Source organism: Arachis stenosperma, chromosome 5 (assembly GCF_014773155.1).
Source record: "Arachis stenosperma cultivar V10309 chromosome 5, arast.V10309.gnm1.PFL2, whole genome shotgun sequence".
NCBI classification, from domain to species: domain Eukaryota; kingdom Viridiplantae; phylum Streptophyta; class Magnoliopsida; order Fabales; family Fabaceae; genus Arachis; species Arachis stenosperma.
Window position 1 is genome coordinate 141,261,430 of NC_080381.1, and position 12,825 is coordinate 141,274,254.

The 12,825-nt window shown below is 36.4% G+C and overlaps 2 protein-coding genes across 2 annotated transcripts; one reads left to right on the plus strand and one right to left on the minus strand.

Annotated features, from left to right (window-relative positions):
* Positions 1-636: 636 nt before the first annotated feature.
* On the minus strand, positions 637-3,835 carry LOC130979061 (COP9 signalosome complex subunit 6a-like). Its single transcript, XM_057902417.1, has 8 exons — positions 3,311-3,835; positions 3,135-3,228; positions 2,985-3,046; positions 2,792-2,870; positions 2,432-2,524; positions 1,809-1,909; positions 1,299-1,354; positions 637-1,098 (listed from the first exon to the last, which is right to left on the minus strand). The coding sequence occupies exons 1-8, from the start codon at positions 3,665-3,667 to the stop codon at positions 1,017-1,019; spliced, it is 924 nt and encodes a 307-aa protein (XP_057758400.1). The 5' UTR covers positions 3,668-3,835; the 3' UTR covers positions 637-1,016.
* A 2,351-nt stretch (positions 3,836-6,186) lies between these two features.
* Positions 6,187-10,527, plus strand: LOC130982741 (serine/threonine-protein kinase BRI1-like 1). Its single transcript, XM_057906819.1, has one exon. The coding sequence runs from the start codon at positions 6,491-6,493 to the stop codon at positions 10,067-10,069; it is 3,579 nt and encodes a 1,192-aa protein (XP_057762802.1). The 5' UTR covers positions 6,187-6,490; the 3' UTR covers positions 10,070-10,527.
* Positions 10,528-12,825: the final 2,298 nt, after the last annotated feature.

The window sequence follows — 12,825 nt, forward strand, 5'->3', positions numbered from 1 at the left end:
TTAATTTCAGTTATTTCAAATTTAATATAATTTTAATCTATCAAACACAAATACTTTGTTGAGTTGATGAGTTCGACATGCGTGTCTGTCGTATCCAAGTGTGTTTTAATAGAAAATAAAAAATAAAAAATTCTTCTCCGAACATACTTAGACACACCTAACTACCATAACATGTCAGCGTATCCAATTTTATTCTTAACATATATTTTTAAAATGAATTTAAAAATAATATATATTATTATTTATTAAAACAAAAAATATTTTAAATACTTTTATATAGTTAAAAGAAGATATTAAAAAAATTAAAATATTATTTTATATTTTAGTACAAATAAAATATAAAAAATTTATTATAATTTATCTAAAAAATACCTTATATTTTATATTCATACCGTGTTTCGGTGTCTTATAAGATTTTAAAATTTGTATATTCGCATGTCCCATACCTATGCATCATAGATTTTAATTAAAATGACGGTTAATATTAACTTTATACTTTGCAAAAATTGTATATCTATAGTTTTTATTTTTAAACCATATTATAATATTTGCTCTCTTAAATATATTCAATTTTATTGTACAGGATAAGCTACAAAAGTAATATAAAGTATATCGTTTTTAGTCATTTTGTATTCCATGATCATCCCAACAATTCTCTTTTTTCTCAAAATCAAGATTGACAAAAATGTATCCAAACACAAATTACATTAACATCAATTCAATTTTAATCAAAATTAATTCCGTAAAAGCACATTTATACCATCCCTTTGCAAACATTAATCCAAATACGTATTTAGTAAACCACTTTTACAGGAACCCAGAAACAAAATACTATTTTCCTCTTCCGCTACAGGGCACCAGTACATGTAACTTCCCACTTTCCTTACCTCTGTTCCCTTAGAATCTGAGCAATTACTAAAACACTGATAATTCATGTTTAAGCAGCAGATAGAGGGGGGAACACTACATCTACAGACTTTGAAAAAGATGACCAGATATGAGCAACCAAGTAGCTTTCACATAAAAGCAGTTCGTCCACCCCTTCTGCTATGCCTGTCGTATGCAGTATTGAATTTGTCCACCAATTCATTCATTGTACTGCAGGAATGACAAGGAAGTTATATCAAAAAGAAAAAGCTATTATTGATACAAGGTTATACTTAACTGAAAATTATTTAGGAGCAATTTAGGAATTAGGGAAGGAGAAAGAGAAAGGAGGGGGGGGGGGGGGGGGGGGGGACATCAACCACAATTACAAGAGCTGAAAGAAAATGAAGACAGTTGCAATTACGTCATACCTTGAGCAGTTGGTCAACATTGCAAGGTAGCTAATCAATAAAGTGTCGTTGTATTCCTAAAAGGGAAAGAAGATAACATAAGCATCAGAATTTTACATAAGTAATTAATTATGCTACCTTAATCATGATATTGAGCCCACAACCATATGAAACCTTACCCCTATCCTTACTTATAAACAAATTTAACATCATTATATGGCAATATTCTAAAATTTCCATGTCCTCCAAGACCAAGAGTCCTCATGTAATTGCAATGGTGCCTTAACTCTACCTCTTTCAACAAATAAATTGGCACAACTAGCATGAAAGAATTGATTAATCATCATAATATAAACCCAACTTCCTTTCTCTTATGGCAGACCAAAGCACATGCATATTTTAGTGACCAACCATTATATGACGCTCTCAGGCAAAAAATATATCCGGCAAAATTGGGTCTATCACTGCTTATTACTATTCTATACATAATGCATGCTCCCTAGTCCAAATTTGATAAAGTAATCTACTCACCATTAAGAAATCATCTTGAAATTTCCCAGATTCAATAGCAGGCAATCTTCTCAGGAGACTTGACACTTGTCTTAACAGTGAATTTTCACAAGGAACATCACCTGCATTTTAAACAAAGGTTGAAACAATAGTTACTACTGGAAGTTTCAACATATGTGGACCATGTATGATAATATTGTTCAAGCCAGAAACAGAAATATTTCCCATGGAAACACTGCACCTATTAACTTGAACGTGGCTTAGCAAACTAGTTGAGTGTTGAATTCGCTTAAAATATGTGATAAATAAAACTTCAAAATTAGATTTTTCATAGAAAATCCTACTAGTAAATAAGTACCCCCCCCCCCCTTTTTTTTTTTCCAAAGAAAATGATTACTTTATGAATTGATGACTTTGATCCTAAATCTTATCCAGCTAATTGTTGCATGTCAAAGATTTTATTTATGCCACATCTCTTTACCAGAATAGATAAGTAACTACATGAAAATTAAAAACTTTGTTATTTATTATGACTGAATAATTTAAAAATATGATATTTTTATATAAGTGGGAAAGTTTTCCAATAATATTACTGAATATCTCATCATTAAATTCCAGTTGTCCACTAAAGAGTGCCCACATACCTTTTTGCATTGCGAGCAAATAGTGATGCAGCACCTTAATTCTGCTATGAAGCATTTTGATGGCACTGTGTATACCAGTAAGGTGAGCAGCCACTGTAAAAGGAACACAACGTGGCATTAATTAGATGCAACTATAAAAAAGCCAAGCTTTATCCCACTTGGAAGAGTCAGCCACATCTAAATTATAGTAAAGTTGGGCCTTCCTCTAGAGCCATTAATTTGATTATCATCAAATTTGTTATGAAATAGGCATAAAATTTTATAACAATAACAGAAGCCAAACTTGTTTGTCTTAAAAATAGGCTTGCTGAGCAAATTAAAAACCATATTGGAAATTTAGGGTCAATGAGGAACCCTCACATTGTGTGGCCGCAGAACCACCATCCGACGGCTTAAGATGAGCAACATGGTCCACTGAGATCCGTTCTGCTTCGACAGTCTTCAACAGAACGAGAACAAGGGAAGGAGAAGGAGTAAATCTATGAACTTATTAAGGAGCATCAATCTAAAACATGAAAAACGAAAGGTAGCAAAACAGTCATGAAAACCGAACCTCAATAGTATAGCTGGAGCGAACAAAAATAAGTTGGGGAATTCCGTCTATAACATGCAGTTCTGCAAGCATCATTCAACAATAACACAGAAATCCATTCCTCAGTACATAAAAGACAATGAAAAAGCAAACGAATGACAACATACATACCGCTTTCAAAAATAGTGACAGGGAGGTCCCTCTGAGAATGATTGATGGAAGGGTTCAGGAGAACATAAACAGGACTCTCATTGATATCCATCAACTGTTAGGATTAAGGGGACAGTATGAAATCATGAACATATATTGAATTGAATTGAATTGGATTGGATTAGGGTAGGGCTTACAGCTTTGTGAATGTGCATGTCGGATTCGTGGGCGTCGGTGCCGGTGGAGTACCAACCGAGGATATAGAAGTGAGGGAAGACCTTCTTGTAGAGCTCCTGCTTCTTCTCGAGGAAGGCGCGGTCGAGGGAGTGGGTGGAAGAGTCGTAGAGGAGCTCGAAGCTGTTGAAGATCTCGACAGTGCGACCCTTCTGGACCCCTATGACGCCACCGTAGACCCGCGGAGCAGAGGAATTGGAAGAAGCATTAGAATTGGGAGGGTTGAGCTGCGACTTGACGCGAGTGTAGTGGTCGGAGATGTTCACGATCACCAATGGATGCACCTTGAACGTCAATCCGCTGCTGGACGAAGACGCCATTGCTTCAATTAGGATTAGGGTTTTGAAAGAATGAATTGATTGGGGGTTTTAGGGTTCCTGTTGTATCATATTCAACTCACTACTCACTTGTACTGCTATCTTCTGTTACCCTCACCACACCACCCTTCCTTCTTTCTACGCCCTGCTTGTGTTTGCCTCGCCTCTAAAACAAAAAATTGATAATTCATAAGTAATAATTTAATTTCAAAAACAAATTATAAAATTGCCAGCTAGATTACTACAACAAATTGAATTATTCAGTAATATGATAACAGTTCTTTTCTTTTTTCTTTTTTTTGGACTTGAAATAACAGTTACACATTAGGGTTTTGAACAAAAAAAAAAACTAAGAATAAGAAAATAAAAAATGTAACCTTTTTTTGGGGGGCGGGAAGGGGGGAGTGAAACAAGAGAGACTGAAAAAACAAAACCAAGAGAAGAAATAGCAGAAATAACCAAAAAGCCCATTGGACATTGCTAAAAAGACTAGAACAAAGGAAAGCCCAAAGAAGACTTGGGTTTCTTATAAAAAGATTCTAATGATTCATGACCAAAAAAAAAAAGATTCTAATGATAAGTCTTGGGGAAAAAAACCAAGAACTTCCAAATGAAATCTAACGATTCTCTTCTTAGAAAAGAAAAAACAAACATAGCGATTCTCTTAATTTAAGATCTAGCTCACGACAAAAAAAAAGGAGCTAGCTCAAAATAAACTAAATTGTGATGTATAAAATTAAAATATTTAAAACCTTATCAAATATATGTAAACTGCAATTGCTTGGATTAACTTATTTCCATGTTTTAAACCTGGAAACAAAAATCCATATGTGCCTTTGTGTAAAGTTAGAATGTAGCAAATACGCATAGTGAGCATAGACAAGATGTTGTCACATACATTACTTTCGTTTGTCGAATTAGCTTGGTATCAAACACCCGTAATAATTTTACTTAATAGGCATTCATTCAGATATCTTTCCTTTCAGGTTGGATTCACTTTCATTATTGAAGAATACGAGATTACAATACAAGCACACGTATTTGTTTCTTAAATTTGTGGTCTTTTATCCGTATTTTCCCTTCTAATTCTAGTCAATATTTTTAAAAGGTAAATTTATTTGAAACTTATAATTCATTTAATTACCGAATTGCAACCTATTATTGGTAATAAAAGTTGAGTAATAAACAAAAATGATTTCTTCTGTACTTAAATTTAAGCAGAATTCGTTCATAGTGAAAGAATTGGGTTAGAAAGGGGATAATGTTCCCTATTAGTATATATGAAACAAAAAAAAGAAAAGTCCACAAGAGATTTTTGGAGCGATGCGATTTCCTTAATAAAGTGGAAATCTAACACATAGATTTACTAATAATTAAAAATGATTGAGAGTAGTGGCAAGTGGAAGAAGAAGATAAATCCAAATTTGAAGTTTGACTGAAGCAACAAGCTTTCATTGAGAACTGAAAATCTTGAGACGTGGGAGCGCCACCCCCAATCTTTCCCTAATTCCCGTAACTTGCCTTCTGCCTTCCTCTCTCCATTTTCAAAAACAAATAATACTCTAGTTATTAGTGAAAACCCGGTTTCACTTTTTACTTGATTAATTATTAATAGAGAATAATATAAAGCATTAATCATATTTTACTTTTACTTTAGTAGTGGTACTATACTAGCTAGTAGCACTAGTAATACTAATACTAATACTCATACTCCTACTAATACTATATAGGCTTCACGTGAGGTTAGGTCTAGTATTTTATAAAGAGTCTATAATAAGTTGTAGACCAAACTTAAATCAATTAACTACATAACAGGTCAAATCTGTTAAGAACAAAATCTGGTCTGATCTGTTTTCACCTCTATCTGTTATTCTTCAAAATCAGATATTCCAAGCAATAGTGTTGTGTTGTTTGTGTATGAGTAACAAATGGTGCCAAAAATAGCGTGATATTCATTTTACTGTTTTTGCTGATGCCCCACCATCAATATCTGTCTTGCATGAAACAATCCCGAAAATCTAGCAATTGTTTTTATTTAGCACAGTCCACACTTTAGACAATCTGAACATCGTACCTGCCATGCCATCACCACTGTCAAATTACCAAAAGGTATTTCGGCCTGTATCTGTATGAGTTGCAATTTTTTATTAAATTAAAATGAATTATTATTAGTGAAAAAAATGTTCCTTCTACGGCCCTTTGCGTGAAGAAGCAAGCTGCTGTTTGTACTTTGCGCTACACATGGTCTGCTCCACGTGTGTCTTACTCTTATCCTTCCTTACATATATTTTGTTATAAATATACTATACAGTATACAGTTATACACCATATTAAATATCAAATTTATTGAGAGGATTAGGAAAGATATATATAGATATCCACACTCAACATATGAAAGAATTGATATAATATGTGATTGCCCCTGTATCGAAGGCACCAATGAGTTGGCCTTTTTGAAATTGCGCATAATATTGACACTGGGTTGTTGTTGTTGTGCACATTTTCAAAAACGCAAAATTACGTGTTTGAGAGAGGTGGACCACTTTTTCTTGAAATAATAATAACATAAGATATGAATATGATTGATTCCTTTCTCCCCCACGTAATTTCAGCTTGGCTCATAAGTCAGTGGTACTCTCTATTAGTCTCCTTTTTGTTCCAAAAGATGCCCCAAAATCAAAGCTAGCAGCTGAGATTAGGTATGTATTTAGAGCCACCCACACAAGAAACCAAAACACGGCAGTCATAATGTCTCAGCAACTCAGATAATCAATCATTATTTTTGTTTGATGAGGAAAACAACAGAAACAGAAAGGAACAACCTCCATGAACATGTCACTTCTTCTTCTTATTGTCACACTCTTGATGGCTACAGTTAAAGTTGCAGTTACATCTTCTTCTGATGCTGTTACGCTGCTTATGAGATTCAAGAACTCCCATGTCTCCTCTGATTCAAACAACTTCCTGGCTGACTGGTCCTCCTCCAAGCCCTGCACGTGGAGGGGCATCACGTGCTCCCCCCAAGGTGAAGTCACATCCATCAACCTCACCGGAGCAGGCCTCGCTGGCACCCTTGACCTCCCTACTCTCACGGCTTTGCCTTCTCTGCACCACCTTGTGTTGCGTGGCAACTACTTCTCCTTAGGGAATCTCTCAGTCTCTTCCTTCTGCGCTCTGCAGACGCTTGATCTTTCCTCCAACAACTTCTCTGGAAACTTTCCCTTCCACCAACTTCTTCCATGTCGAGCTCTCACCTATCTCAACTTGTCAAGGAATCTGATTACTGGCGCCACGGCCACCCCTTTTGGCTTCGCTGCTTCTCTGCTTCAGCTTGACTTGTCGAGGAACCAGGTTTCCCAGCCTGAGATTTTGACTTACACTCTCTCCAATTGTCAGGCTTTGACTCTGCTTAATTTGTCTGACAACCGAGTCTCTGCTCAACTCAGTGAAACTAGTCTTGCTGCTTCTTGTGCCAACCTCACTACTCTCGACCTCTCCCATAATCAGCTCTCCGGGGAGTTGCCGCCGAGTTTCGTGGGGGATTCTTTGGAGCTTTTGGATCTCTCTGGCAACAACTTTTCAGGGATGTTCTCCAGGTTTGGGTTTGGGAGCTGCAGGAACCTTGTTAGGTTGAGTTTATCTCACAATGTGGTCTCTGGTGGAGAGTTTCCAAGCAGCCTGAGGAATTGCCAGGCTCTGGAGACTCTGGATCTTTCTCACAATGACCTTGGACCAATCATTCCAGGGGCTCTTCTTGCAGGTCTCAAGAGCTTGAAGGAACTCTTTTTGGGGAGAAATAACTTGATAGGGGAGATTCCTGCTGAGCTTGGAATGGCTTGTGATTCTCTTGTGGTTCTTGATCTCTCTGATAATAAGCTTTCGGGTGAGTTGCCTTTGACTTTTGGGGACTGTTCTTCTCTGCAGAGTCTTAACCTTGCTAAGAATTATCTCCATGGAGATTTCCTCACTTCAGTTGTAAGCAAACTTTCAAGTCTTAGGTACCTTTATGTGGCATTCAATAACATCACAGGGCCTGTTCCTCTCTCTCTTGCCAATTGCACACAGCTTCAGGTTCTTGACCTCAGTTCCAATGGCTTCACCGGCACCATCCCCTCTGGCTTTTGCTCTTCTTCCTCGCCTCTCCAAAAGATGCTTCTTGCTGACAATTATCTGGAAGGGAGGGTGCCTGCGGAGCTTGGTGGCTGCAAGAATTTGAGGACAATTGATTTCAGCTTCAACAATTTGAATGGCCCTATACCCTCTCCAGTTTGGTCCCTTCCCAATCTTTCAGACTTGATTATGTGGGCTAACAACCTTACAGGAGAGATTCATGAAGGCATATGCAGCAATGGAGGAAACCTTGAGACCTTAATTCTTAACAACAATTTCATATCAGGCTCCATTCCAAGCTCAATTGCCAATTGCACCAACATGGTTTGGGTCTCACTGGCAAGCAACCACATTACCGGGGAAATACCTGCCGGAATTGGGAATCTAAAGAAACTTGCCATCCTCCAATTAGGCAACAATTCACTTGCCGGAGGGATCCCACCAGAGCTTGGGAAATGTGAAAGCCTCATATGGTTAGATTTGAATAGTAACAACCTCACTGGTACTATCCCCTCTGATCTTGCCAATCAAGCTGGCTTGGTTATGCCCGGAACTGTTTCTGGGAAGCAGTTTGCATTTGTGAGAAATGAAGGTGGGACAAGCTGCAGGGGAGCCGGAGGTTTGGTTGAATTCGAAGATATCAAGGCTGCAAGGCTTGAGAGTTTTCCTATGGTGCATTCCTGTCCATTAACTCGAATATACTCCGGCGTCACGGTTTATACATTTTCCAAGAATGGCAGCATGATCTACCTTGATCTTTCCTACAATTTCTTGTCTGGAAGCATTCCTGCAAGCTTAGGCGCAATGTCCTATTTACAGGTCCTGAATCTGGGACACAATAAGCTGTTTGGGAACATTCCAGAGAGCTTTGGTGGTCTAAAAGCAATAGGAGTGCTTGATCTCTCCCACAATAACCTTCAAGGACTCATCCCTGCTTCATTAGGAGCTCTATCTTTTCTGAGTGACCTTGATGTCTCCAATAATAACCTCACAGGCACCATTCCCACCGGTGGTCAGCTAACAACTTTCCCTTCATCTAGATACGAAAACAACTCTAATCTTTGTGGTGTTCCTTTGCCCCCTTGCCACGGCGCTTTGAATCGGAATCATGCAGCAGGTTTCCATGCTTGGAAGAAGAAGCAACCTATTGTGACCGGGATTGTGATTGGGCTTGTTTTCTTTGTGTTGTTTTTTGTTGCCTTTGTTCTTGCTTTGTATCAAGTGAAGAAGTACCATTGGAAGGAGGAACAGAGAGAAAAGTACATAGAAAGTCTTCCAACTTCAGGTAGCAGCAGTTGGAAACTATCAAGCATTCCTGAGCCTCTCAGCATCAATGTTGCCACCTTTGAGAAACCACTGCGAAAGTTGACATTCGCGCATCTTCTCGAGGCTACTAACGGTTTCAGTGCCGAAACCTTGATAGGGTCTGGTGGTTTTGGTGAAGTCTACAAGGCTAAGCTGAAAGATGGTTGTGTTGTTGCTATCAAGAAGCTTATTCATGTAACAGGCCAGGGAGACAGAGAGTTCATGGCTGAAATGGAAACCATTGGAAAGATTAAGCACAGAAACCTTGTTCCACTGCTGGGTTACTGTAAAATTGGAGAGGAGAGGCTTCTTGTGTATGAGTACATGAAATGGGGAAGTCTAGATGCTGTTCTTCATGATCATGCCAGATCGAAGCTTGATTGGGGAGCAAGAAAGAAGATTGCCATAGGGTCAGCAAGAGGACTTGCATTTCTACACCATAGTTGTATTCCTCACATTATACACCGCGACATGAAGTCCAGCAACATTCTTCTTGATGAAAATTTTGAGGCTAGAGTTTCAGATTTTGGCATGGCAAGATTGGTTAATGCCCTGGACACTCATCTCAGTGTGAGCACACTTGCTGGAACACCAGGTTATGTACCTCCTGAGTACTATCAGAGTTTTAGGTGCACAACAAAGGGTGATGTCTATAGTTATGGTGTCATACTTCTAGAGCTTTTATCCGGGAAGAGGCCGATTGACTCGTCCGAGTTTGGCGATGACAACAATCTGGTTGGATGGTGTAAGCAACTTCACAAAGAGAAAAGAAGTAGTGAAATTCTAGATCCTCACTTAATCAAGCAAGCATCTAGTGAAGGTGAACTCTACCAGTGTTTGAGAATTGCCTTTGAGTGTTTAGATGAGAGACCGTATCGGAGACCAACTATGATTCAAGTCATGGCAATGTTTAAGGAGATTCAAGCTGATACAGATAATGATGTCCTTGATGCCTTCTCTATGAAATGCAATGTCATTAAGGAAGCATAACAAGAATTACTGCAAGACTCATAGCCCTTTGAAAAATGAAAGCAATTCTGTTCTCATCTATCCTTTTGAAATTGGAAAAGGGTTCTTTCACCTTTTGATCAATGTATATATAAGACAAAGGCTATGGTGGATTGAATTGAATGAAAGGTTGAATGCTGAGGTTATAAAACAGAGTTCTATGTTCTCTTTTTTCCTGCTGATTGTGTTTTCAGTCACATGAAATTGGTAGATACATTATTTTTTTTTTTCCTATTAACTTCTGTAATCTCATGGTCAACCTCAATTTTGCTAATGCTTTCAATGCCATGTTTTTCTTTTTCATTCTTTTCTGTCATTACTAGCACAGTTTTGCTCCCTTGTGTCATTCATATGATGCAACTTAAAATTGTTATTGTTTATAAATGCTAGAATCTTATGTATGTATATAAATGAAGGCAATGAAAACTACTTTTGTTATATCTTGTTTTTGGTTCTGCATTATGAAATTATATTGGAGTCACCTAGTCAAACTCCATATGTTACTTTCCTCCTTTTTCTCATCAATTATTGAAATTTTATGATATTCTGAAAAGGAAAAGGGAAATTAAAAATAAAAAGAAATTAAGACTTCTGCATGCACTGTCCTTAGAATACTTTTTCCAATTTTTCTCCCCTCACTCTCAGGAATAATTATTATTGCATACTGTAATGAGTCGAATGACATTACATAGGTGAACCAAATTTAGATCTTAACTTTTTACTTTTTCAATCCTGCATTAATGGACAGTTGCGAATTTTGACTGAAAGTTACATAGAAAACTAGCATGTCACCATAGAAAACTAGCATGATCTTAACAGGTCATAGTACACTACTAATAAAAAAGAATTTGTAACTTTTTATTTTGAGGAGTTCTAATATATTAAGAATAGGATTTTAATCACTTGTGGAGATAAAACATCACTGCAATAAGGATCATAAAAACGTGAACATCACATATATGTGTTCTAAGTTCCCAAGCTTTAATCTGCAACTTGCCTTGCCTTGCAGCTGGTGCTAGTTTCCAAAAATATTGGATTGTGATAAAGTGATAGCTTACATGTGTATAGAACTATGGAGAGTAGCTTGTTTCGGACTAATGCTAATTTTATCAGAGATTCCTATATCCTCCAAAGGAAGAACTTTTTATTCAAAAGGATATCTACCCTTGATTTCTTCTTCTTCTTTTTAAATTCACTTTTTCTTTTCTTATTAACCATTGACCAAGATACTGAATACAGTTCCTCCAAGAGTACCAAGTCTCACTTTACCTTTACAATAAAATATCACAATTATATATAGAATGTCTATAGAATAGTACCCTTTTCTATTAATATTATTGTTCACCTATAAAGTCATTATTGATGAAATTTTTTATAGCAACTGATTTACTGACTTTCTCTAATATTTTTTTCCATTTAAGTCTTTGTATAAAATCATATTTTACAAAATCAAAAGAGAAAAAAATTAAAAAAAGAAAATTGCATACAGATATCTCCTGTATACAAGTGGTAATAATAAACTAATAATCCAAGAAAGACAAAAAACGGAATCGAAGCTTTGCTAATCAATACTAATAAAATATTAATGAGAGTTAACAAACTCCGCTTAATTCTCTGAAAAGGGTTCATGTGTTTGTCCTTTTTTAATTATCGTTTATACATCTAGGCCATAGACTGCAATTTCGTGACGCATCTCATGAATAGAACGCATATACATTTTCTCCTCCTTATCATTTTCTAAGGCTAATTAATTGGAAATTAGAATTTTTTCGTTCATGGTTTATTCTTCGAGAGCACCGTATATTTTACTTCGTTAATTCGTCTCTATCACAACGTCCTCGTCATGTTCACCTACACCAACATAACGTTTAAAATGCAAATATTATCAATCTATTATTTAATGGTTACATCTTATATATTCGATTTTCTTAAATAGATATTTCAAAATATAAATGATATCAAATCGCAAGTGTTGAAAGAATAATTGAGCATGGCCTATCATGTGTCCTTAACTTAATGGCTACACGGCTTTACTTAATTTTCCTTTGGGATTTTTCAAAAGCAAAATATTTTGGATCTTACAAGTAAAGATAATTCCCCTAAGTGCAATAAACTTTGGTCTATATTATTCGATTTGAACAAACTAATAGTCGCTGCAACACACTAGGTTTATATAATTTTTTTTTTTTTTTGCTTCCTTGAAGTACAAGACATACTACATGCTATAAAGTATAAACCAAAATTGTCGCTAACAAACATTACCGCATCAAAGACTAAACATGACGTTAGAATCAAGTTGAAGCAGATATATTTTGTCTTAATTTCGGTTATGATGCAAAGCTAAAAATGGTAAGTGTGTGATTTAAGAAGAGAGGAGAACCACAGGGTGTAAAACTAACTATAATGTGCCGATCGAGCTGTATATATGGCAGTAAATAGATCCTTTCCAGTTTTTTTAACACTTAAGGAAATGAAGTGTGATCTCTTACCATTAGTCTTATAAGTGAGACCAAAAATAAATATGAAAGAGAACAATGAAAGATGAGATTAAACAATTGACATCATCCAGTTTTTTTTTCATTGGAGAGGATCCACTCCCGTTGGTTACAAAGCTGCAATTGCATTTCATGGTCCCAACTTCCAAGTGTTTGGCAGCCATGCATTTTCTCTCCTTTCACCTCAATTAACTTAGCATGCATCTCACACTCAAAAAGTTCAATTACATTTTTGACTTTGTT

Bases quoted from the DNA above. Each gene is read 5' to 3' on its own strand.
- LOC130982741 (XM_057906819.1), top strand. From the start codon at position 6,491: ATGAACATGTCACTTCTTCTTCTTATTGTCACACTCTTGATGGCTACA.
- LOC130979061 (XM_057902417.1), bottom strand. From the start codon at position 3,667: ATGGCGTCTTCGTCCAGCAGCGGATTGACGTTCAAGGTGCATCCATTG. The intron at 2,871-2,984 runs GTTCGGTTTTCA...GTTCTGTTGAAG, and splicing joins GCTCCAGCTATACTATTGAG to ACTGTCGAAGCAGAACGGAT. The intron at 2,525-2,791 runs GTGAGGGTTCCT...TTCCTTTTACAG, and splicing joins TGGTTCTGCGGCCACACAAT to TGGCTGCTCACCTTACTGGT.